General features: G+C 29.6%; 4 protein-coding genes across 16 annotated transcripts in view; 1 reads left to right on the top strand and 3 right to left on the bottom strand.

The window, feature by feature from the left end:
• The window catches only part of LOC145194091 (rho GTPase-activating protein 24-like), a 206743-nt gene that overhangs the window by 91870 nt on the left and 86955 nt on the right, over positions 1-27918 (top strand). The window lies entirely within an intron of this gene.
• Positions 1370-2751, bottom strand: LOC145189536 (melanopsin-like). Its single transcript, XM_080066198.2, has one exon. The coding sequence runs from the start codon at positions 2749-2751 to the stop codon at positions 1864-1866; it is 888 nt and encodes a 295-aa protein (XP_079922324.2). The 3' UTR covers positions 1370-1863.
• Positions 1370-9270, bottom strand: LOC145182586 (uncharacterized). Its single transcript, XM_080057771.2, has 5 exons — positions 8776-9270; positions 6722-7501; positions 5993-6405; positions 5313-5637; positions 1370-4906 (listed from the first exon to the last, which is right to left on the bottom strand). The coding sequence occupies exons 1-5, from the start codon at positions 9023-9025 to the stop codon at positions 4752-4754; spliced, it is 1923 nt and encodes a 640-aa protein (XP_079913897.2). The 5' UTR covers positions 9026-9270; the 3' UTR covers positions 1370-4751.
• On the bottom strand, positions 16453-27857 carry LOC145190540 (tetratricopeptide repeat protein 29-like). 8 transcript variants are annotated; one of them, XR_016449857.1, is made up of 9 exons: positions 24750-24962; positions 24521-24610; positions 24062-24237; positions 23112-23437; positions 21281-21350; positions 20976-21153; positions 20225-20348; positions 16701-16962; positions 16453-16492 (listed from the first exon to the last, which is right to left on the bottom strand). XR_016449857.1 is itself a non-coding variant. In XM_090078966.1 (9 exons), the coding sequence occupies exons 3-9, from the start codon at positions 24571-24573 to the stop codon at positions 16753-16755; spliced, it is 1137 nt and encodes a 378-aa protein (XP_089935092.1). In that variant the 5' UTR covers positions 24574-24610; positions 24750-24839; positions 27804-27857; the 3' UTR covers positions 16453-16752. The 8 variants fall into 8 exon arrangements, 7 of the variants coding, with proteins under 7 accessions (XP_089935092.1, XP_089935095.1, XP_089935093.1 ...); XM_090078966.1 differs by adding an exon at positions 27804-27857 and having other exon boundaries at positions 16453-16962; positions 24750-24839; XM_090078969.1 differs by adding an exon at positions 25305-25763 and having other exon boundaries at positions 16453-16962; positions 24521-24605; positions 24770-24839.

A 27918-nucleotide genomic window follows, 5' to 3' on the forward strand; every position in this document is an offset into this window, starting at 1 on the left:
TTTTTACTGCGTACGTACTTTATGGACGTCCCCTAATGTAGCTCGCTTATTTTTTCAGCCATTTTTAAATATTTTCCGTAACATTGTCCGTCCCCAGTTAAAAATACGGATTCGCGACGGGAAGGCCTGTAATAAGTATCGCCATGGGTTGTGGTCATTGACGTATTCACAGGAGGGAAAGGGTGCTACCTGTTCGACCTACTCATGAAGTAAATTGCTGACACAATAAGAAAGAATCTAGTAAGTATCTCTGCATTAGGAAATGTCACTAATTTACGCCTCTTCCGTTATTTTCTTTGTTGAATTTTGTCAACAAATACTTGCACAGCTCCCCAAACCTTAACATTACCCATATCGTGCTTCACCGTCATTAGAGTATAGAATGGCTTGTTTTATTGCTTCATAGGACGCCTAACATCAGACTACAAGAGATTGTACTTAAGTTTATCTGTCCATAACAAATTTTCCGAAGAAAACGTTGTTATATAGGAACATTTTTGCAAACCTTAATTTTTTTAACCAATTTTGTTTTGAAACAAGGGGTTTCTTCTTTGCTACACACCCGCGCCTGAAAGGTTAGGACTGACAATATATGAGATAATATTCTTTTTGAGATTTTGGTTTTTATTTCATCAAAAGTATTTCTTTAAAGCATTCTTACAATTTGGTGATCCACGTTTTTTTCACAATTTACTGATTGATGTTTTTCTTGGCGTAGTTTTCGAATTTTATCATTAGTGGTATTATATTTTTCAGTATGTTTACAACAGTTTTGAAAAAATTTTCTAGTACACCCTAGTTGATGCAAGTCCTAACAATAACATATTTAAATTTAAAAATATATATATATTTTTTTTTTACAGAGCAATATTTGTTTTGCTCCATCTTTAGTTACTTCAAGAAAATTAGTTATAAAAGGATTCTCCCCTAACATGCGCCATTTCATTGAGCACGTCCGCACAACGAAATTTGACAATAAAAGTTTTTATTGTTACATCGTATTTACGTGCAAACAATAATGCAAGTTCCAACTTGTAATTTATCATAGGAAACTTGCAAGTTATCATAGGAAATGCTATTGAAATTTAAGTAGGTAGAAACACGCTATGCAATTAAAAGAAAATATGAGGTGGGCTATTTTTTTGATCACCACTGAATAGACTAGAATTCATAGAACGAGTTAGAGTCTTCCTATTCCTAACATATTCGAAATAGTATGGTAACACTATAGTTATTATTTATAGTTTCAACCCAAATCTACTTCACTGGTTGAAAAAAGTAGTTTCATTTGTAGCTTCAATTTTTAACTTTAACAAAATTTTTATTTAACAAAATTTTACCGCGAGAAGCGTATTGATAAAACGAGAAATTATCAAATTGAAACAATTATCATTAAGCCCCTGAAGCTTTCTCTAAAATGTAGAGTTTTCAAATAATATCCATATATTATAAAAAAAATTTAATGAAAATTTTCATTGTTCCTTTAAACAATATTAAATTTTACTTATATTGACACAACAAACAAGAAAATAAATTTGTTTTTACTGATTTTAACAATTATTTTGTATTCCTTTACCAAATTGTTTTGAAGATCCATTTATCTATGGTCTCGATTTACCAAATTGCTTTGAAGATCCATTGATCTATGGTCTCCATTTAACGACGATCCTGAAAATGATATATAGTTATGTGCATAAAGGTCATTCACTTTATAAAAGTAAATATAAAAGTATTAATTGATCGAGACACTTCTTCATAAAGGAAACTATTGTCCCGGATTGTTTTTTTCTTTAACTCAAAGTTCGTGCGTATGAGAAGCCATCACCACGTTGAATTATAAGATTTTTTTCCTGATAATTTTCTTCATTGAACAATGACTGAAAGATTAGGAGACTTTATCTGAGGACTTCTCGATAAAAACCGGACGTACAGAACGGGTAGCAAAGAGGTCGTTAACAAAGGAATACTTGCTGTAAATATTCCCGTCAAAGGAGAAATTTGTGAATGGCTTGAAACGATACTTTCTAGAACATAAGGCGCCCAAGAGAGAAGAAAAATTCCAACGGCAATATGCAATTGATGTTGTGCTTTTTTTTCGTATGGGTTGACTGGTTCGATGGTTGCTGATTTTTCTAAATCTTGTACCTTTAAAACGGTCGTATAAAGTAAATTGTAGATAAGAAAAGAAACGGGAACTATAAATACAAAAGAAGACAAAAATGTTGCACTTAGACCATTTCTTGGGGGCCATTCCACACGGCAAAACGATTTTCTTGTTACAAAAACGTATTTACTCCATAACAAAGATAAGCTGTATGACAATGTAGTGTGAGCAATTACATAGCCGAGAATAAGAGGATGCTGTGTATTGGCAGAAGAGTGTTCCTGGGATATCGCCATCTCCCTTAACCGCGAAAATTTATCCGTTGTTATTGTCACTAGAGTAGAGACAGACACTATGATAAAGATAACATTGGTTAATCCGTAGGATGCACACCAAGATTCTTCAAATAACCAATGTCCACTCATTGCTACAGAAAAAAATGTCGGTAAGTCTTTTATCGTAACAAGAATATCCACACATGCTAAATTTGCCACTATAATTGCAGTACTTGAGTTCCTTAAGTTTCTTTTTTTGTATATGCACCACACAACATAAAAGTTAGTTAATGCAGTAAGAAGTATAAGGCAAATGAAACCCGATGCAATGGGTTTTGTCCATACCAAAGGTATCCAGGTCTCATGATCCATTACTTTTCAAAAAATTAACCCTATTAACATCAATTCTTGTGTTTTCCTCTTTAAATTTTGATCGTTACTCAGCACGTTCTGTATGTTTATTTGAAGTCGCTCATTCGTTTAATAAAAAAGCAGATTAGTTGACTCGCACTTTTCGTACCTGCTTAAAGCATTCAGAAAGCGTTTTCTTAACGCTTTAAACTCTTTGAATATCAAAGTAAAGATATTATAAAATAAAAATATTATAAAATAAAGACAGCGGAAGCATGTTGCATAAGCACAAATAGACTTTTACACATAAACCAACGTGTATTGGTGTCTAACCAACGTGTATTAGTGTCTAATATTGTATTAAGCTGTTTTTATAGACATAATTAAATTTGGGTTGTTGAAATTGTTTCAATACTTGATAAGGTTGAATAAAATAGCAAAGTAATTATTAATGCAATTTCCATGTAATTTACAATTTTTATTAACCGAATTACTTTTAAAAGCACATTAATAAACAGAGTAAAACACGAGTAAAGGTAGAATCACGCTACCGCTCGTGAATAGATTTGAATCATGTATGTATGTATGTATGTATGTATGTATGTATGTATGTATGTATGTATGTATGTATGTATGTATGTATGTATGTATGTACGTATGTATTTAAATGCTTTTTATTGTACATCCTTGAGTACAAAATGTAAAGATTGTCTGATCAAACTTAACAAAGGTGTTTTAATACTTAAAAAAATAAACTTCAAATACAAAAGAAAATATATAAACAGCTGCCAGACAAAAAGAGTTTATATACAAAAAAACCCCTGTAATTTCACGTCCTTAAAAAAGTTAATGAGAATTAAACAGTTGATAAGTCTTATCAAATCACGAGTCTCTTTGAGAATATAAAATTATTTTTGATGAAGTAAATGGTGTACAATTATCTCAATTAGAAATGCCCTTCCTTATTAATCTTTAGTTATGTAAGAGATGTTTTGTAGAAGCAAAAACGTGTTTTGTTTACCAAAGAAATAATTGATATTTTGTAACACTTTACATGACTATTATTAGAAAGATTAAGAGATCGCTTTTAAAAAAATATCTTTATATACGCTAAAGTGGATATTCTCATATTCACTAAAATGAAAACTACTATTATTTTTCCCTCACTAATTTGTATTTTTTGTTATAACACAAAATTTACCTAACGGGACAGCTCCTACTAACAAAAATCATCTTGAAAACTGATGCAGCTACAAGCGAGGAGATTACCTCAGGATTTTCAGTGAAATTTTTAATCGAACCAATTGGTGTTTTCGCTAATATATTTTTATTTTTACATTTCGCTTTTATAGTTTCTTTTATTTTAACTAGAAAGTGCTTGATCTTTGCCTGGAAAATTTATAACTGAACTTTATAATAACTGGTATGTAGATAGGTTTATAACTTAACTTATTGATAACTGGTCTGTTAAGCAACTAAACACTTTAAAAGGTTAAAAAAAAAAAAAAAAAAAGACTTCAGTCGAACTTTTATATGAAATAAAGAATTTGAATAAAAAACTATTTACAAGAAAATAGCTTTTATTGCTTAATTCAGATTAAAAATGTCTTCGTATATCACCGATATAAAAATATAAATAAAACAAATAAATACAATTAATATAAATACTTCAGAAAAAATATTATCTCAAACGAGTAAGATGGATTTCACTCATTTTATAAAATAAAACACAAGAATAAAAAATCAAAGAAATAACAAAATTCTTTCAATTTTACAACAATAAAATGAACGCAAATTTTTAAACAACAAGCGAATGCAAAAATACGTCATATAAATTTATCTTTTAAAGATACTTTATAAACTTTAGTTTAATGATTTGCTAAAAAATATGCTATCACGTCAAAAACATACATCCATTCAAACATTTGGTATTTTGCTTATACAAATATAAATAGGAGTCTTTTGATTTGATGAATAGGAATTCTTTTGATTTTGTAACAAAAGTAACTTAGTTTGAACTGTTAGTAGTTACCAAGAATTAAGAGCTTGCGTTGTTGATGTGGCCAACCTTCATCATGGTGTTGGTTAGTAGATTTTGTTAATGTGCTGACAGGAGGTAAAGAGCACGAGTTAGTAGCTATAACGCTATCAGAAGTTTTTATTTCGGATAAAACTCCTGTAAATAAATATGACTATAACATAACAGGAAATTATTGTTAAACTTAACAGCAAAATACTTATGAACATGATAATACAGTGATGATCATGAAAATTTAATGATCATATCTTTGTACAAGTACTAACATTTAGAGTAACAGCCTCAAATAACAAAAACAACAAAAAGGATCAAACAATAATAATAAAAAATCATAACAATAACAATTTAACAGCAACAAAAACAATAAATATTAAACAACAATAGCAACTATAATAAAAGAAAAATAATAACGATAAAAACACAAACGGTGATTTAAGGTTCACAAGTTCTTTTGATGAGGAAGAATGATTGGATCTTTAATAGAGGAAACAGCAGTAGGGTCAAAAAGAAATATAACTGGATTCCGTTTTAATCTTTAACTTACTATTTGTGAAATTATGTTCAGTAGACAAACTTGAACTATTGAGTGGTGTTACTCTTTCAGAGTTCAACAAGCAATTTTTAATGCCATTCTGTGTATTAATGCGATAGTCTTGATATTCACCAGAAAAACATGATCCATTATTTTCTTCAGAATTAGAAATGTTCTTACTTTCATATTGTTTGATTTGATCTTGCATGTGCTGAAAATCTAGATGAGGAACAGCACCAGCAGAATGGTCTTGCATTAATTCCTTGTTATTAATGTCTGGTTTATCATCATTGCGGTCCTGTCTTCGAAGTTTGGCACGCTTGTTTGAAAACCATACCTGTAAAAGATTTTTTAAATATAGAACAAAATTCTTTATTACATTTGGCAAGAAAGCAAACTAAACTTACCATTTTGAAAATTAAAAAAATAATAGCTTGATATGCTGTGACTTTAGAAATAGTTTTTACTTTTCTGTGATTTATTTTGAAAAGTAAAATATTGCTTTACAAAAAATAAACAAATAAATATAAACATTTAAACCTACAGTAGAAAGTAAAAGTACAGTAGTTAAACAAGTAATAAAATATCATTGCGTAGCCAATAACTTTTAAAAAACAAGTCAAGTTGTCTTAATACACTAAACATCTAATTTTGACCATTTAAAAAATCTTAACCTGAGAAAAAAACTATACCTGAACTCGAGGTTCAGAAAGATGACATTGACTTGATATTTCTTCTCTTTGCTCTGCATCAGGATAGGGTGTTTTTTCAAAAGCATCTTCAAGGGCTCTGCGTTGTTCAAGAGAAAAAGTAGTACGCACACGTCGACTTGCTTTTTTAAATGTAAGATTCATGTGCTCATTAGAGTGAGCAAAAGCATGATGAATAACATTTTGTAATGACATGCTATGCTTTATATCATCAGTCTCATTTATTTGCATAGAACCTTTCTTATTTAAGTTTTTTTCATTTTCTGAATCAAAATTTAAATCCATTTTCATGTAATAAGATTTGCTAGTTTGTTCATTTGAAAACTTATCTTCATCATTAGATGAGGCAGCTGTTATGGAATCTTGAAAGGAACTGTCATTACTTTCTACAACATCTAAAAGAAAAGTTTTAGTAAGAGTTTTTATTAAATTTCAGAAATAAAAAACTTATGTAAATTTGGTACACACACACACACACACACACACACACACACACACACACACACACACACACACACACACACACACACACACACACACACACACACACACACACACACACACACACACACACTCACACACACACACACACACACACACACACACACACACACACACACACACACACACACACACACAGATGTATATATGTATAATCCTGGTTTCACATAATAAAGCACACTTTTTTTTGGTGCATAATAGAATTCTTACATTCACTTGCATTTACTTGAGGAGGCTCAACTATGTTAGGGGCAATTTCTCCTTCATGCAGTACATGAACATTTCCTTTTTCATCATTTAAAATATGAGGCTGTATCTGTTGAACATGAGGAATAGCATAGTCAGAGCACATTATCAAAGTTCCTAATTGGCCTTGTGATGATGGTACTGTCATTCCTAAAATTCCACTTATTGAGTATGAAGCTGCAGTTGTTCTTGGTAAATGTGCGTGAATAGAACCTGCAAAATTTGTTGAAATAGCTCCAATTTGGATTGGTAACCCAGGATGTACAAAATAATGTGCCATATCAGGGTCAATCTTAAGTAAAGGTGGGCTCAAATCTGCCATTGATGCTGATACTTGAGATGAAGAGTTTATATTTGATCCAAGACGATTTCGAACAATCCTGTTAATAGAACTAACACTAGGAACAGAATCAGTATCACAAATCTGGTCACTTAATAGTTTATCTCTAATCTCCCATGCAAACATCGTTGGGTTTTGTAGTTTATACTCTTGTATTTTTGCAACCACAGAAGGAGTAGCAACTTTTGGTTTACTTCCACCAATTACTCCAGGTCTCACAGATCCTGTTTCATAAAATCGACTCAGAATTTTACTAACACATCCATGAGAGACTCTCAACTGTCGAGAAATATCACATGGTCGAACACCTTGATGTGCCAGCTCAACAATTTTTCGACGAACAGGTTCAATAAGGGGACGTCCATTAACAAAAGCCCCTCCCAGTTGATTGATACCACCATGGTCTAAATAGTTCACATCAACAACAAAAAAACAAATTTAAATTTATTGATAAAAAATATATATATAAATTTCAAAATACAAACTGAATAAGTAATAGTTTCTATAACTTTTTTAAATTTCAGTTTTCTTCAACATCTTATACTGAGTTTACAATTTCTTCAATATACTTTTTTCACAACTTTTAATAAAGAAGTTTCATTGGTATAAAAGCTTAAAAAAAAGGAAAAATATATTTTAATATAGATGCTTTTAATAGAAAAATTTCTTATTAGAATAAAAAGAGATTGAATTTTTTTTTTTGCTTAAAATTTAGTAAAATTTTTCATTTCCAATTTTGATGATAAAATTTTTTATAAAAAATACTTATTCATAAAAGTGTCTAGAATATAATTATTTGGAATTTTTATAAAAAATTTTCAACAGAAATGTTTATTAATTATTTATTTTAATAGAAATCATACAAACTAGAAATTTAAACAAGCAATTAAACATCTTTTCCTGCTTTTTAGTGTTTTAGCAAGTAATACACTCAAACCACTCTTACTTTTGGATCTGCTATTGTACATTAAAAAACTGCTTTCCCAATTATGCCATTTAGTATTTCTTATTTTATTTTTTTTTTTCTTTTTTGTCAAAGTAAAGAAGCTTTAGCTCTTAGAAATAATTATATTTAAAGTAAATGATAAGAAATAAAGTAAAGAAACGAAAAACAAAACAAAAAAAAAAATACTAACAGTGTAATTATAAGGTTGACTAGTACAACATACTATAATCTTTTAATATAATTTTTTTTACTAGATCTAGCACTCAGCAAAAGATTATTCCATTTTATAAAGATGTATATACTCAAGGAGTGTTTGATATTTTCATGCTTAAGTCTGATGAGATTATTTGAAGATTCACAAAGGAAAGATTGTATAAATATATTCATGTACTTAGACAATGTTTAATGTACAAAGTTTGTCCAATACTACTAATAATATTTTAGTAAGTTATCATATCACTTTATTATAGGTTGATTTTGTATTTCAAAGTCTTTTCAAAAATTTAATTTAGTACTTTTATAACCCTATAAAGAATAACTATGCATTATGGATAACCACTCAGCTGGTTAGATATGATGGGACTCACATTATAACCCATCAAATTTTTCTGAGGCATCCACCAGATGATCTTTTTAAGCGAAAGAAAAAAATGGGCGCAAGTCGAGCTCAATTCAATTAGAAAAAAAAAAACACATAATATATTCATAAGTACTAGCTAAAGAATTTCTTACTGTCTCTGCAGCTATTCTTATTTTCTTTGGTATCACTAATACGCTTTAGATTTAAGTTTAAATTTGAGACTGTTGTAGCAGTTAATGTGTGCTCTTGTAAAGTTTTTAAAAGATGTGGGTTTTCTAGACAAATTATATGGCCCACGCCATCCTCATTAATTGATCGCTTGTCCACATTACAAGTTAATTCAACAGATTGCTGAGGCTTGAAAATTTCCATTTTATTATTATCGCTCCATTGCTCTAGCATTTGTTATGCTCTGCAGTCAGGCGTTTCTTTCCAGTCTGGTGGTCAATTAATAATCGTTAAGTTATGGACAGGGACAACACAAAAGACTAAGAGCATAAAATAATTGTGTCCTCCTCCTGTGATGATACATTTAAAAAAGAAGTCTTAATTTTAGATTATATTTGGAGATGGTTTTAAAATGTAAATGATATATCATACATTACTTTAAGACTAATGCTTAATCAGCACATATCATAGAAATTTTTTTTTTGAAATCGAATGCGGTGAAAAATGACGGATTACGGTATTCAGATTTTATGTTTTTTTCGTTTTGTTCGCTTGTGGATGTGGGACTATTATTGATATAATAAAATATCATATGTATTGAAAAATGTGACGCATTGATGAATATATTAATATAAACTTTACTCTTTACCCTCAGAATTTTAAAATACACTCATAGGAAAGAAGTGACTTTGTAAACGAGTCAAATATATTATTTTAAAGAAGTACAAGTTGCAATTAAAATGTTACTTCACAAATGTTCATCATAAAAAGGGCTAATACATGTTTCAGGCTAAAAAAAGGTGTGGGAAGGGATTGTATCGTTTTCCTGTAGCGCCGCCAACGGCTCATGGTATCAGTATTAGAAAATATTACAAAAAAAAAAAAAGTAAAGTTACAAAAAACTCCTTTTGGCAAAAATGTTCTTCGAAGAGAAAAAAATCTTTTATAGAAATATAATCATCTGCCTATTATTGACACAGGTGTAGAATGATACTATTTTTCTGATAAAACGTGGAGAAAAAAGTTTTAACCAAGCAAAAAATTTTTATACGCTACATCACACCATGCTGTTCTAAGCAAACTGGTCGCGTTTACTGTATTTCTCAAAAAGAAGACACGGTCACAAACATCACTATTTATTTATTTTATAAGAAGAATATAATGACAGTGTACCGACAGTACAATGTACAAATAAAATGCAAAGTAAGACACAGTTTAAACATTGTAGATTTTCAAACTAAAAATTGATATTCTTTACAAAGCATGAACATTTCCATTTTGAACAAATTATTTACAAAAAGGAGATATTTACTGTATATTTTATATAATTACTAACTGTTCTTGACAAAAAGCAAGTTATCAAAAGATAAATGATAAACAGCAAGCAATAAATACAACTTTATAAGAAAATATTTGAAAATTTAAGATTATAGGGAAACATGGGGCAAGATGACGAACGTTTTGAAAAGCACTTATATCTTATTCAATAACTGTTCCAATAAGTAAAACTTAATCAAAAAGTGGGAAAAAAATTATTATGCGTCATATATATACAAAAAAAACCCATATAAAAATTAAAAACAGCCTGGAAAAAACTCATTAACCAAAGTTACCTCAAATTATCATCTTGACCCGAATGCGGGGCAAGATGGCGGCTTTAAAAAAAGTAAATTCCATTATACCATTACCTTCTCAAATAACACGATACCATAAATTCTAGTTAATAAGATATGTAATACAAACGGTTATGTAATTTTTTCAACAATTAAACTATATATTTACATAGGGCTGTGCAAAAAAATGTCTACTAATCAGTTCATAGCAAATTCCAACACAACAATATAAAGCAAATGTCAAACAAAACATTTTAATGCATAGTAAAGCAATCTAATAATGACTAAGCTACACAAAAATTATTACATTACAGGTTTATGGTAAAACATGTACTTTGGCGAAAGGACAAACGAGTCATCTTGCCCCGTTCATCTTGCCCCTAGGCTACTTAATCTTTAAAATGACTCAGAACTCTACATAAATAAGTTATCATAGCTTAATACTACTTGTATGGCTTCCAAATTGAACAAACTGAATGAGAAATTCTTGCTTACCTTTGGCTGGTGATGTAATGATGAAATAAATCAAATTTTTTTCTCCTTAATATAGGAGAAACCTTTTTAATAATTATCTTTGATTCCGAAAATAATATTTATAAAAAAAAGCATAAATAAATCTAGTAGATGTAATCTTCTTCCCTCTTAGCTACAGTCAGATTTCATATTTAGTTGAGTTTTGAAGATAACAATATAATTTCATCTTGCCCCATTCGTCATCTTACCCCATGTTTCCCTACCATAAAATGTCGCATCTATGTATCATATCAAAAACAAGAGGTAACAAGGTTTCATACTTTTTTTGTGGAACATTGTTAATGGGGATAAATATTAGAGCGACGCAAAGTTAACAGTAAAAGAAAGCATTCTTAACTTTTAGTTTAAAGTATGTATAGGGTTACTTTCGTTCATTATCGTTTGATAACAAAAAACTGATATGAAACGTTATTCTTATGATTGTTACGTTATGTTATTAATCTTGATTAAATAAAGGTTTAAAACCGTTATCAAAATTTACTGCTAGCACTTAACCGATAGTGATCGTTATCAATAGTTATTGGCGGAATTATGACGGACAAAAGACAAAACTTTGATCCACATGTTCGTATTCTGTCAGACTAATTTGTCAAAAATCATGAGAAATCTTTCAGAATATATTGAAACAGACGTAGAGTTGAATTAGCTCAACCCAGAAGGAAGAAAAATTGCCTCAGGGTCCAATCCAATAAAACATCTACATACATTTGTTTCATGTTTATGGTGCTCGATACTTTGTTTTAAATTTATGAGCATTTACTAAATCTATTTGACGAATTTACGTTAATTTATTTGAAGTAGGGAGCTTAGGCAATTTTTATAGCCAATGTAAATCTTTTTTATTTAAAATGCATTGGATTCCTTAATATACTTTATTTTCAAAATGGTTTCAACCACTTCTGTAGCTTATTTAGTTCCAAAGATATTCGTGTTTTAATATTTTCAATTCATATACATTTTTATGAAATATTTCCGTAAAGTTTCTCGTTAAACTTTTGATACCGAAAAAAAAAACTTTATCTTTTTTTTTTCTTGCGTAAAAAGTTGCGTTAACAATAAAATATCTAAAGACGGGGGAAATTTATAAAATTTCCACTTAGAAAACAAAAAACCCACCCTATTAGACTACCAAAAACAAAAAAAAAACAAACTGATTGACATAATAAATAAATAGTTGCAGAATCTATTTTTATGTGGGGACGAAAGAATTAGCTTAATTTACTTGTATATAAACAAAACTGAAACATTTAAAGTTAAATAACTTTATTAATTCTAAAGCAAAACGATGTCCCCAAAAAAATTATTGTAGTGCAACCTTTTCTAAAAAAAATAACATCTATATATACATATATACTATTTATTTTCATGGGTGGGTTTTCATTCTTCGACACCTACATAAAATCATTTGTTGCGTTTTTTGGACGAAGTTTTTCAAAAACGTTCGGTATATTTTTTTCCGCGATAAAATGTCACGTGACAAAACTCCCTATTTGAAGTAAATATTTTATGGGTATTGTTTTTTCTCACAAGTCAAGTAGCAGCCATTATGCCTCCAGCTGTAATACAGTTTAGTTAAACATCTTTTAATCAGTTTATTAATTGATTTCTCAGATCAAGCAAAAAGTAAAATATAGTTTTTGAAAAATAAAGTAATTTTAACTAATAAAAAAGGAAAATGATCATATTATTTAACAACAGAAATTGATAAGTAAAATGATAATATAAGTTCTTAAATTTATGCTAAATTTCCTAAACACTATAACAGGATTTTAAGGTTATTTTTAAGGTTAGGTGAAGAAAACAAAAAGTTTTAAGTAAAAACTTTCGATTATTTTACCTTTTGTTGTTTATGATTATTTGCAAATCTAAGAAGGTATTTTTATGATACAGTTTCTTTTCTTAAAAAAGTATTAACCGTTGTGTCTATAACTTTGATTTTTAAGTATTTTGGTTTCAAAACATTTATAAAAAAATTTTTGTCAAAATTATCTAAAATGTTTTCTACAAATATTTCTATTGTTTAGTGAATCTAATATTGGTAGAAGTTTAGCTTTATATTCAAAGTACTAAGTAAAGTCATAAGTTGAATAATCTAGGCTGTATGTTTATCAAAAGATTTGTATCACAATGACAGAAAATTCGTGCATAGCCAGTCATAGGCCTTTTAGTGAACAAATTTTACTGCAGTTTCATTAATAGTAATGGTTAATTATGGTGTATAACGGTTAATAACGATCCATATCGTTGCAATACGATGTTAAATTACGTCATAACGGTAGCTTACGAAAAAAAACGTCTATTCTTAAAAACATTTTGTAAGGTGACGCTTCGCAACGGTCACCTTAACGCTCATGCTTTGTTTAAAGGGAAAAGTAAAACTCTCTCTACTACAAAAAAATTTAAAAGTTAAAAATTTTTAAAGTTAGAAAAAAATTGGGGATATTTTCTTCATTTCAAAGTTTTTGAACAGCCATTTTTGAGCAGCTGTTACTCAAAAAATATTTATCAACTTAAAAAGAGTTTATGTTGTCAACATAAAGATGCCGTCAGATTCTTCAATATCTGATTATTTTATCTGCTTATCACTTTCCCACCCAACAACAAGTCGTCTTAAAGACAAATTGAAGATGTCTTGAAATTGGTTTTAAAGATGTCTTAAACTGGTCTCAAATGAAACACAGTAAGTCGTCTTATCTAAGACATCTTAAAGTTGCCTTATTTAAGACATCTTAAAGTTGTCTTAAACTGGTCTCAAATGAAACACAGTAAGTCGTCTTCACTAAAACGTCCTAAAGTTGCCTTATTTCAGACGTCTTAAAGATGTCTTAAACTGGTCTCAAATGAAACACAGTAAGTCGTCTTATTTAAAACGTCTTCAAGTTTTCTTATTTAACACGTATTAATGACGGCTTAAAAAGACGTGTGTATATGTATATATATATATATATATATATATATATATATATATATATATATATATATATATATATATATATATATATATATATATATATATATATATATATATAACCTTCTAGTCTCCTTCCAATACAATATAAATATATATTTTTATATTGTGTTAGAAAGAGACTGGAAGGTGGTGACTGAATATAGGAAGGTGTGAAAAATATGAATTATCAAAATGCAATAAATGAAAAAAAGAGACATTATTTACTATAGAAATATTTCACAGCACCCACAAAAAAGAGTACATGATTATATTTTTAATAAGAATTTCGTAATGCTGGTGCGTTTTTAACATGTTCCTAAAAAATTTACGGATAGTCTTCTCCAATTCTTTTGGATATGTCGCTCGAACAGTCGCTAAAAAGAGAAAATTAATAAAAAAATAATAGGTCAAGAAAATCATTGTTTTTTTGGAAAGCAGCATTCAAAGACACTTACCAATTACACATTTGTAAAGGTGGGTTTCTTTAAAACTTCTCTTTCCGCCTCTCTGTAGATCCATGTTGAAATTAATAGTAGTGAACAATCTAATTTCTAAATTCGATTAAAATAATTGCTTGTAATAACCTAGCCATAGGACCTTAACGAAATAATTTTTTTGAATTATTTGTTGGTCTTTTGCATATTGTCGTGGCAGAAATCCGGAAAAACACATTTAAAACCAGCAAAATATGAGGAGACATATTTCTGATGTTGCTTATACGACTGGCAGCTAAAATCGTAATCTGTCCGCTTGCAAAATTTTTGTTCTTCATTAAACACTACCCTTCCTTCCCAAGAACCTTTGATAACGCCTCTTTCACAAGAATAATATCCAGATGAACGCAACAGTCCATTTTAAAAATGATCTTCCTGGGGCATCACAGAAAAAAGCTCTAACTTTAACAGTGTGTACAACTGATTTTATTGTCAGATAAAAATGTCCGCATAACTTTAAACCAGACAATTCTTGTCATTCTTCCGCAATTGGAATTAAAGACGTAATTAAAGACTCAATTAAGGAAGGAATTAAAGCATGGACGTATAAGAGATGGACGTGCAACTTATTATTATAGTTTAAACTTTTAGTATTAGTTTAAACTTTCATAGTATTTGTTTAATAAGACTGTTCAGGATAAAATAACTACTTTACGTGTTGACAATTTATTTAACAAATTACTCCAAGGTAAAGGAAAATAGTTGTCGGCACGAACAGATTTTATCATTTTTTCAAGATAAACATTTGTAAATTTGGACACGTTTTTTCGTGTAAACAAAGTCTGTCAATGATAAATTAGACCTGTAAAAACAATTTTAAAATGACTAAAAAAAGTATAGCGAAACATAAAAAAGCTTAAATATAATTTTTTGTCAAGAACTGGTTTCATTCAACTCCTTGGTTCTTCGTTCACCAACCTTAAATTTATGTATTTTGTAAGATTTATTCTCATATGCCGCCATTTTTTGCGTCGACTACTCTATAAGCTCCCCAATATATATTCCACTGTGAGTTGTTTATTGGTAGGTGCATTTTCTAATGGGTATTTTTTAACTTATTTGATAATGTAAAATCTTTTAAAAAGTTGTTCAAATTTATAATTATCTTGCAAAATGCGCCAGGTATTTCATGTTTTCGTTTTTTATATTTCATATATTATTTCATTTATTATAAAAAGTACATAATAACCCATTAGTTTTTGTCAAATAAAATTTAGTTTATATATAGCTGGTAAATCATGTTATGTTAATGTTAAATACTAATTTATTCTTGCGGTTTGCCATAAAATGGTTTTGCTAAATTCTTTAAAACTGTGAAACTATCCTTAACTGTATATATTCCTGTGGTTAAACACACACACACACACACACACACACACACACACACACACACACACACACACACACACACACACACACACACACACACACACACACATATATATACATACGATATTAGAATCCATGGGACTTAAACTAAGGGCTATAGTGTCTAATGGAGCAAGCCCAAATAGAAAATTCATTAATATTCATAAACCAGAAGACTGCAGCAATATGGTAGATGGAGTAGTTCACTAAACATGGAACCATTGTGCTCTAGGTAGCTACAAAACTTCTTGATATTTCGTATTAACTAATACCTCTCAAGCTATACATGTATTCAAGTAAATGATCTCACTTTCTAATGCCGATAACTTTCTTATGCAATTCTACTATAAAGAGACCAATCTCGTCTTTTTATCACGAGCCATCTTATGAATTGTCTTTCGTTTTGCATTTTGTTGTAAAAGACTAAAAGAAAGACATTCAACAATCTTTTTCTAAAAGTAACCTTTTTAATTAGAAAAAATAAAGGGGGCAGAATTGATTGTGTTTCGAAATTAAAAAACCAAGTAAACTGCGCCGGCAGACGGAGAAGAGAGAACATAAGGATCGAACGTTGGAGAGAGCGTTAAAAAAATGATTCGAGAAAAACCACGGGCATTATATGACAATTGATACTTACCTAAAGTTTGAAATATACCATAGATAAGTAATCCAGAAGAGTACTGACCGACAATAATACTATTCTGAAGCAGAGTTTGGTATATTAATGCATTTGCTTGCAATTCTACATCATAAAAAGTGAACTATCGACAATATTTTTATGCAATTCAGTTTAGTGATAACTATAATGAACGAAGTGTGTATGTGTATGAGTACATACATACATACATACATACATACATACATACATACATACATACATACATACATACATACATACATACATACATACATACATACATACATACATACATACATACATACATACATACATATAAACAGCATATGTGCTACAAATGAATCTAAGATCTTTTTTCCCTGTTTCTAAGTGAGATTAAAACCAATTCTTTCGCATTTCCAATCGAGTATACATTTCAGAGCGTCTTTGTCGTTTTGCACTATTTTTGCTATATATTCGTTTTGCATGAAGTTTGCTAATGCAATAGCGTATTCACTTTTGCAGCATTCATCATCGCGATGACTCGAGATTGCGAGAGCTTTCTTGTAAAACTGTACAGACTGCTCGTAATTTCCCTAGACAAATGATATAAAATGTATTAAACATTCAAATGTATGAAAAAGTAACTATGAAAGTTATTTGAAATGAGCACATGAAATTTTTCCCATTTTTCCTACTGTTTCCTCATTTGTACTAACCAATCAAAATATTTTCTTACGTAAAATAAAAACCTTTAAAAGAATGTTTTTGTAAGTAGGAAAAAAAAGTTAAAAATCAATTAATAGAGAGTACCATCCATATTTAAAGAATGTATAAAATAGACAGTAATAAAAAAAGCCTGAACTTAATTTATCGTTTTAACATCTTTATTATCATCGTTAATATGGTAAAAACTGGATTTTAAATCAAAATTTTTTCAAATTTTTTTCAGACTACCCTTTTAAAAATTTAGTTTTTTTCGCCTACCCAAAAGACAATTCCTTAAAAAAAATTATTTAAACGAGAAAAAACCTGAAAATACCCCTGAATTATTTAATAACGAAAAATACCCTGATAATAAAAAATAGTATGTAATGAAAAAAAAAAAGTATTGTTTCATAGCACCTCGTGCATATTACATGTCATCTATGTGCTGCAAGAATTCACTCAAAATATATTTTAAACGACTTTTTTTGTGTGTTTTTCTTTATCCAAAGGTAAGTAGAACATTTTTTCATATATCGTAACTGTCGTAATATAATAATATATCGTAACTGTCGTAGTATAATAATATATCGCAACTGTCATAAATTGTCGATTGTTATCAAAGGTTTTAAAATTTTAGAAAAGTACATTTTTTTATGCTTTGATAGTAAAAAGTGGGTCGAAGAGCAGAAGTAAGTGCAGAAATACGAGCAATCACTGTAGCATTACACAAATAAGTTTAATCAACGCGAAAAATTGTTTCAAAAACTAGTGTTTCTCAAAGTACAGTCATGGGAGCGTTGCAAAGAAAGTGTGAAAGTAAGTGTAACAAGAATCGTCATTGTTCTGGAAGACCTAAGACAACTTCAAAACAAGAGGACAAGTTCATCTGTGTTCAAAGCAAATAAATCGTACCCTCACACTTCCCGAAATTCGGGAGAAACACAAGCCCACGCGGGAAACACCAGCATCTGTTCGATGGTACAACGACGTTTGCGTAATTTCAGTTTAAAAAGACGGATTGCCGCAAAAAAATCATTACTACCCAAACAAAGTAAAGTTAAAATATTGAATTGGGCAAAAATGTATAGATTGGACAATTGAACATTTGTCTAAGGTCTTGTTTATAGATAAATCGAAGTTTGAAACTTTTGAAGGGCAACGTCAACAATTTTCAACTTTTCGTCAGTGAATGCATGATTAATCAATGTACTATTCTGACAGTCAAGTATAGTCGAGGATCGGTCATGGTTTGGGAATCTGTAAATTGAGAGCATTACTGACAAAAATGTACCACAAAAAATTTTCCAATAGAACACTTTTCTTTGTGGGAAACAACTTGTGGGTCGCGGATTTGTAGCAAGACAAAGATCCCAAGAAAAGTTCTAAATAAGGCCGGAATTACATTTCAGCTAAAGTAAAGCAAATAGAACTAATATAAATAGAGAATGACCTCCTCGATCTCCTGATTGTAACCCGATCGAGCTGTTGTGGGACGAGTTGGTCAAAAACGTGAAGAAAATGCAACCGACCAATACAAAACAGTTTTAAACATTTCTAAAAACTTGTTGTAATAAAATTACAACGGAATCAATTGATAAACTAATTACAAAACCCCCAGAGTATGCACTACTACTATTCAGGCAAAAGGTGGATATATGAAGAATTAAAAATATAAAAAAATCTTCAAAAGTTTTGTGAAACTCAAAATATTTTGTCTTTAATAATGGTTGCATTTTTATAAACAATCCTACCAAAATACAGTAAAGAAAATATTGTTTTTTTATTACATTTTGTTAAATTCGTGAGATGAACTTTAACCGGTAGTGTAAAAGAAAATATATTTAAACCTCTTTGTTTTATAAAAAAGCTCTGGTAAGAATTCGATATTTTTGAAAACTACAAAACCGGAACTTTAAAGGGAGCTCAACGTGCTTATTAGGGTTTAAACCAAGCCAACATTTAACACACAATAATAAAGTTTGATTTTGCAATATATTCCAGAAAAGCATTAACATTTTCATGGGACATTTTAAATTAAAATCAAAAGCTCATAAAAAGCAACGAAGAAGAAAGAATCAGAAGCCTATAAAACAGCCAGTAGTAGGTACTTCTGATCCTTAGAGATACAGTTACGGAAAAACAACTCCAAGGATTGATCGAAAAATCCTCACTTTGGTTGAAAATTCTGTGAGACCAGAGGTAACAGATATTGGCAGAACAACTCAGAGAACTCGAGTTAGTCAATATAAGTCCTTAAACTGTTAGAAACAGGCTGCATGAGTATGATTTACATGGTAGAGCACTTGCCAAAAAACAGTTACTTACCAAACGACATATTGCAAAGAGGCCTGGGTTTGTAAAGAATTATTAAAACTGGACCATTGATGATTTGAAGAAAGTATTATGATTGGACAAAACAAATATATGCCTTAATGGTTCAGATGGTAGACATTGGACATGGAGAAGACCAGGTGAATTAATGAAACAAAAGCATGTTAAGCAGACAATAAAGCATGACAAGTATGTCATGGTCTGGGGATGTTTCAGTTGGAATGAAAAAAGACTATATTGAGGAAGCACTCAGAAAATGCTGGAATTCTATAGATATAATGAGGTGTAACAGCCTGGTTGAGTCAATACCTAAGAGAACTAACAAAGTATTAACTAATAAAGGAGGATGGGTTAAATATTGAAGAAATAATTGACGAAAAAGAAAAAAAAATTTTTGTCTGGATACTTTTTTTCTATAGTCATTTTAATTTTTCTTACCAAAGGAGACATCTAACTAGTGTAGTAAATGTTTGATGGTACACTTAGATAGAGCTTGTCAAGAGCTACAAAAATATATAACAGTATGAGGTTTCCTTCATTTAATATAGAATTATATCTAAAAATAGTTTGTCTGGATAGTTTTTTTCGTAACTGCATTTAACAAATTCAATCAAGTTCTATCATGCTAGATGGTAATTTTTGATCTGATATGATTTTCCATCATCTTTTTTAAAGTTTTGAAATAATCCCATAGGATCAGAAAAACATATTATCTGATATGGTTTTACTATACATATATATACATAGATATTTGTTCACTAACAAACTGTTTTCATTCTTTTTACTACTTATAACTTGAAAGCCATAAAAATCATTTACCTGAGAATTATAAAGAGCTCCAATTTCTTTGCATGTTTCAAATATACAATTAGCACCATTCAATTTTTGTGCTTCATCAAGCAACATTTTCAAACATTCTAAAGCTTTTTCTATGTCATCAGCTCTAAATTAAATGAGATTTATTTTGATAAGACATTTTAAAGAAATCTTTTACATAAGAAATTTGATAGATTTTTTGGTGATCACATTTTTTTTAAATCTAACAAATCTTAAGATCAATTTCAAAATCATTTTAAGCTTAAAAAGTTTTGAAGGATTTTAAAATTTTTATCTAAAATTAGTAAATTTTAATTAAACAGTCTATCAGAGATTCTTGTAGAATAATTTCTACAAGAATCTCTAATAGACTGTTTTCTTAATTATATACATCTAGTTCATTTTTTTATTGAGTAGACTGCAAAAAAACAACAACAACAATAAAAAACCCTAACATTAATTAGTTAATTAAACTTTATCTTTATAAAGAAATTTTTTTTTCTATAAAAGAAAATCTAAATATCCTTTATCAGGTACATTAAACAATGTATTATATATGCAATTTGAACTAATTAAATTCTTTGATTGATTTCTTATCTTTTAAGTAGGTAAATAAATATACACTAACGTCTTTGAGCAATTATATTTTAAGCAACAAATGCATCAATAACTTACTTCATTAGTACTTTGAAGTTTTTTTCCTGTTTGTTAATGGTTTTGAAGATTACACAAAACATTGAAATCTAACAACTACCTCTCATAAGCACTTGCAAGTGCTTGGTAAGCTTTTAGAACTCCTGTATTATCTTTAACAGACTTGCAAAGCTCTAAGTACTCTTTGTAGTAATTAATGGCTACAATTAACTCTCCAAAGCTAGCATGCATATCTCCAGTGATGAGGATAACATCACCAAGAGAATGAGTACTGCCACCTAAAAGCATTTAAAATTTATTTAACAATTGGAAACTTTTTTATTCAAAAAAATTAATAATCTACCCCTTGAACAAATGGAGACAGAAATTGCAAAAATCAATATGCTATCCAAATAACTAGTCAACCTTCTTTAACAGTTAAGTAAGCCATGTTTAAAATATTAACTATCTTCAATTTCTCTGTAACATGGTCCATCTAAAAAATAGAAAATGAAGCAGCTTCAATGAAAAATCTAAATCAACAAATTTATGGAAAACAGCATTATGGAGAGTACTTAACAAATTCATATAGTTATATAATTAAAATGATCTTTGAAATGTTTACAGGTTGTGCAAAATTTTTGAAAGCAATGCCTATAAAGCAGATTATAGAAAAAATTTATCCCATTTTAAGTTTTCTTCTTTCAACATACTAAAAATTTCATTTTAACCCCTAGTGACAAAAATGAGGCATAAAATGAACACAAGCAGTAATAATACATAGAAATGTTTAATGAACAAAAAATTAGTAAGGAATGGTAAGCAATTTTTAATTTTTACTTTCGGGACTGAAATAATGCTTTCTCGTTATGAAGATGTACTACGCCATCTTTTCTGTATACATGTTCGCACGAACGTTGTACAACTTTTATCAACTTTTCTGAAGAACAGATTCTTTCTCACAGTTCACCTTCATTTTCACTTTCCCAATTGTTTTCATACACATAGCTTTTAAGGATTGACCAGAAATCCTCAATAGGTCATTATTCTGGGACACAAGGCAGACTATCAACTTTTGTAACATAAAGGATGCTTTTTATCATCCAGGTAATGGGTCACACTTCTGACATAGTGCGAAAAAGCTAGATCAGAATAAAATACATAATTACCATTGCTGTGATGTTCATTAAAAAAAAGGAATCAACTTTCTGATTTTGCAACCATTTTTAAACACTGTTATTTGTCAGCTCAGCATAAAATGTAAATAGTTGAGAGATTCCAAAAGGGGATATGCTAACCGACACAAGAAGTTGTTTTGCACTTATATTTTACTTTTTTGGTACATTTTTTATTTCATTTTTTTTCGAGTAAAATCCAGCATTAGAAATTTTATTTGTATGCTTTAGCATAAAATTCAATTCATCATCAATGCTAAATTCACAGTTTCTGAATATAACAAATTTTTCAACAATTCAGTTGCAACTGTTCTAACTGTTTATCAGTGTGACAAGCTTTTTTTTAAACAATAAGTGTTTTGTTTTTAATGTTTTTGTTATGTTGGAGTAATCACACAAATTTATTTGTAACTTTTCATGATGAAATTCCAGACTGGTTGTTTAAGAGACCTTTCAGATGATTGATGTTCCTAATAGTAATAGCTTTAAGATTTCTGTCTAATCCAGACTTACAAGACATTGATTAATTGTTTTTTACCTTTGCCACATAACATTGGATGGTTCTTTTAGGGTGTTTGTCTTTAGTTTTAGTGTTAGGATGCAAATTACAACAGTTGTAGATTTTTAACAACTTTTAATTGATACAAGTAAAAAAAATTTTCAACAAAAGAAAATTAACATTTTACAAACAAAACAATAAATAAAGTGAGGCTGTGTGATTAAAAATTCAATAAACTTTAAGTGCTCAAGAACTTTGCCAAATTTTGTCACCAAAGATTAATCTATCAATTCACTTGCTGTTTACCAGCAGTTTGATTTTTTTCCTTCAGCAAAATCATTAACATGGAGCAAATATTGTGAATTGTTCAAATTCTTTATTTTTGAATAGTTATCCATAAATGATATTCATGCAAAGATGGTAAATATCAAATATAAAAATAATTTCAATCAAAAATTCATATTATTTAATTTCCACTTTTAAAATTTCTTACTCAAACTGTATTTAGTAGACAAAATGTTTTAACACTGAATAAAAATATGTTTTCTATATCTATTCTATTCAAAATCCTCATCATAACTACCTTTACAGCATTTTGAATATAAACTCTTTGAAGACATTCACAAGCAAGTTCATAAAATAAAAAACCATCTTGATACCAGTCACATCCTTTTGTTAGTGATTTCAATTGTTCAAAATATTTTTGTGCATTGCAATAGTCTTGTTCCAGCTCTGCAAACTTTCCTAAATAGTAAACTACTTCTGCTTCTTTCTTTCTGCCTTCACCTTTAAGCCTACTGCTTGATTGGTATGAACTTTCATAATATAAAATAGCAAGTGATTTATATCCTTTTTCTTGGAAATATCTAGCTAAAGTCACTTGAGAATCATAAACCTTTTCAAAATCTCCTGAAATGAAATACTATCTATTTAATATATATAACTAATAATATAGTTGTAGTGATAAGATAGATAAATAAGAATAATAAAATGTAAAATATTTGTGTAAACTTAAAAAAAAATTTATAATTTATAATTATTTGAACACACAGACACACACACACACAGACACACACAGACACAGACACAGACACAGACACACACACACACAGACACATACAGACACACAGACACACACACACACACACAGATGTGTGTATGACCTAACTTTTTAATCAAGAAATCTTGATAAAATGAACAAGCAAATTTAGGTACTTAGTTACTTTGTTTAGATTTTTTTTATCAGGCAACTACTTTTGTTAAGTTTTTAGATTTATTGGCATTTTGTCTTAGGAATACTGTTAGTTAAGAATTTGCTGAACTTTTCTTTTTTTAAAGATAATAATTACACAAAAATCTTAAATTCTTTACTGTATCAATCTGTTAAAAGCTCAATTAGTAATAAGCAGTTTAATTATAAAAAAAGATAGCACTAAAAACCACCTCATTTTAAAAATTTGATTGTAAATTATGGCTTGGTTTTAAACATAAATAAGCAAAAAATGTGTTTTCAGAATTAAAAGTATTTTCTACCTTTTCTTTGTGCATATTCCGCAATAGTTAATTTATCTCGGATGTAAAGAAGAGCTTCAGATTGCTCTCCAAGCTCTGTATAATTTTGCAATAAATTAAATAGCTCTCTAAATGCCAAATGATAGCCTTCTTGTAACATTTCAATGAGCAATGCTTGGCTCTTTGCCTGGTAAGATCTTGAGAAAAATGGAAAAATTGCAACATTTAACCACTATATGATTGTTTTAAGAGCATATATTTAAATCACAATTTAAATATTGATGTTTGTTTCTCAGCACAATTTAGTAAGATTTTTATAGCTACAGCAGACTAAAGTATATAATTAAAAAAAGTTTCTAGTAAGGCAATGGGAGGATTTATGATGAAATGATTGCATAATAATTATCATTTAGTTTATAATTTTTTTTATAAAGGTTTTGTTAAAAACATAAATAAAAATAAATAAATACATGCACTTACTTAATTAAATTGTCTTTATCTGCAGAAAGATCTGACTTCTGAGTCTCTGTCATTTTAGGTCATCCTAGTTTCGTTTATTTCCTGGCTACTCTAAATCATGTTAGTAAATAGAACTAAATAGATCTAGAAAGCTCGACACTTTATCTTTCAGGGATAAAGTGTCGAGCTTTCTAGATAACATTAGTATGTATTAAAAATATTGAGAATAAGTATAATTAGCTCAGATTACTTTTTTAGCATTAAACTCACGTAAATCTTCTTACTCCGATTTGTTATGAATGGATAGTTCTTAACGGTTCGCAAAAAGTTCGTTAGCAACCTAACATATAACCAATGATATATTATTAGGGACAGGCGAAAAACACGGTAAAAAAGTGCGAAAAACACGGCCTACTTTAATAAAAATCGTAAAAAACACGGAAAAAACACGGCATCAAAATGCCACATTTTTATTCATAGTGAAATAGCTTCAATAAGCAAAAACTGTGTTTTAACTAAGATTTTATGACCGTTTGTTCAACTTTGTTTCTGAAGTCTCTAAATTGAAATTATTCACTTAGCTCTAAGCTTACTGAATTAAAAACATTACATGACAAATAAACACAGTGGGGGGGGGGGGTATCCCTTGGAGATTTCTCATAGTCTTCGTCATGTAACTGGCATAGTCTGTAACAAATGCACTGACTTTATTGAAGTTAACGTTGAACTTGTTCAGGGTCTTAATAATTGCCTGACTGACTATCGTTGCATTAACGTTTTCTAAATAGACCAGATTAACTATTACCGCCTTCATCTGCGTTTCATCAGAACTTGTTACTGGTAGCATAAACAGTATATGTAAAACGAAACAATCTTGGGAATCGCTGGCCTCATCAGTGGCTACAACAACTTAAGATGCTGCTTCAACACGGACTTTCAATTCATCATGAGTAACATCAAAAACTTTCGGTAGATAATCGCGCTGTAGGTGACTTGCACATGGTAGTGCCCCAAGGTTCTTCACATTCGTCTGTAAATATTTCTTTAGCTTAGGATGATCAAGTTAGTTTAGCGGTATGTTAGCTGCAGTAAATGCCTCCACTAATTCAAACTTAGCAAGATTTCGTGCATTACGTGACTCAGATACCGCCTTAAATGCAACTTGTGCAAAAGAGACGGCCATCGTCGGCGTGCAAAGTTCCCTTGGGATACTGTTTTGCGCGCTCGGCACAAGAAACATTCACGGCTTTCTTCAACATAATTAAATGTAAGATGTTTATTGATTGACACACAACTTGTTTACGAAAAAATGGTAATTACTAACCGGAAATGACAGATGAATTGACGTCAAGCAATTACCACTAACAACAAGTAAGTAAGAGAATATCTATTCTCTTACTTACTTGTTGTTAGTGGTAATTGCTTTTTAATAAAAATTGTTTACTCAAATAAAGCAATTTTAATTTTTACTCAAATAAAGCAATTTTAAAATTAACTCGCTCTAGAGAGCGAGTTAATTTTAAAAAAAAACAGAAAATCACGGTAAATTTGACAAAAACACGGATTTCTCAGAAAACACGGAAAACACGGCAAATGACGGAAAACACGGCTTCCGTGTTTTCGTGTTTTTCGCCTGTCCCTATATATAATATATCGATGGCTGCGCGCGAAATCGGACTATCTGCAATCTCCGCGAAAAACAAAATTGATCTATCTGTAATCTCCGCGTAAAACAAAATTAGACTATCTGCATTTTCCGCTAGCTTTATTTTTGAACTATCTGCATTCTCCAGGCGTTCAAAGTTTTTATTGCATGAAATTATGCGCCTTGTCAAAATGTGATTTCACTACAAATGGCAGATCTGATGATAAAAGTTGTTAATAAGAAAACAGTAATTGCATTATTTTCCATCTATTCCTGAGATATAAATCTGTTTAAGTTTAAACACAAAGTTTCACTTGCCACATTTGATTTTGTTTAGAAGTAATTATTTTAAATAGTTATATGACATATGGTATTGTGAGGAGGGAAGATGAAGAAAATTGTAAACATTATCTTTAAGTTTTACCCGACTCAAACACGCTACATTCGAACGAGGAAAAGAGTAAGTCAACCAAAAAACACCAGGTGGACACACATGTCTAATAACATGAAAAATGAATAAGTCACACCATAAATGATTAAAACTGTTTCGCAAACACGACTTGAAACACAATGATATGATTTTAATTAGTAAAGTTCTAGAAAGTTCTGTAGCCACTCTGATATAAAGACTAATAAAAAGAAAACTAGTAAAACTTGTTTTAAAGAATACCATGACTCAGAAGTTGAAACTAAAGTACTGAACGAACTTGAAGAAAAAGAAATCTATTGTCTGGACGAGAATTCAAAATAACACCTGCGGACAGATAGAAAAAGGAACGGTTGAGAAAATCTTTTAGATTTTTACGTTTTCTTTTAGGGGAGATTTTTTTAGTAGATTTTCTTGAGACCTCTCTTTAGAGAGATGTTTTCGGAAAATTTTGATGAAATGTTTTAAAGAGAGTTTTTGAAGAAGTATTAAGAAAGAGTTATGAAAGATTATAAAAAAAGAATTTTAAGAGAAAGAAAAAGTTTTAAGAGATTTTAAAAGAGGATTTTATGAGAAAAGGATTTTTGAAGATTTAAAGAGAATTTAATGAAAAGAATTTATGAACAACTTAAAGAGGAACTTATGAGAAGGATTTGGTAAGGAAATGTATTTGAGTAACTTTCAGTTTGCGTTGTTATAAGTATTAATGTATTGTTATTTGTATGAGTTAATATTAAGAGAATATATATATTGATGAGAAATAATTGAGAATATTGATTAAGAAAAATAAGTAAGAGAAGAAAAATCAGTCGTAAGTATTTTTACTTTTGCTTTCATTTTAAGTAAGGCAATATTATCATTATAAATATTTTTATTATTGCTTTATTTGAGTAAACAATTTTTATTAAAAATTCTGATGCTCCTATCGCGCTTTTACCACATCTGCGTTACACACTGACAGTCCTACCTCACATTCTATCACTCTCTATATTTGCGCTACCATTACACTTACATAGAACCACCACAGTCACATTTAATAATCATCATCCTTAACATAAAAAAATAAAATAAAATTAATTAATAAAATCCGCCGCCCTCACACTCACATCGCTGCTTTCATTATCGCTATCCCACACTTTTACATCACTCAAATATACTCTGAACATAATATAAAAACGAATAAAAAGAAAAGAATTAATAAAATCCGCCGCCCTCACACTGGAGATTCCTACCGAGATCAACTTTATTCACTCATTTCTTCATAAATCAGTGAGATATTTGCACGGTTCACACTTTAGACTCTTTCATTATTAACTATTTTCAAACATTTAAATAATTTATTTTTGA

Source organism: Hydra viridissima, unplaced genomic scaffold (genome assembly GCF_058129835.1).
Source record: "Hydra viridissima isolate aposymbiotic clone 2 unplaced genomic scaffold, HvirCarnegie_v1 scaffold_2, whole genome shotgun sequence".
NCBI classification, from domain to species: Eukaryota; Metazoa; Cnidaria; class Hydrozoa; order Anthoathecata; family Hydridae; genus Hydra; species Hydra viridissima.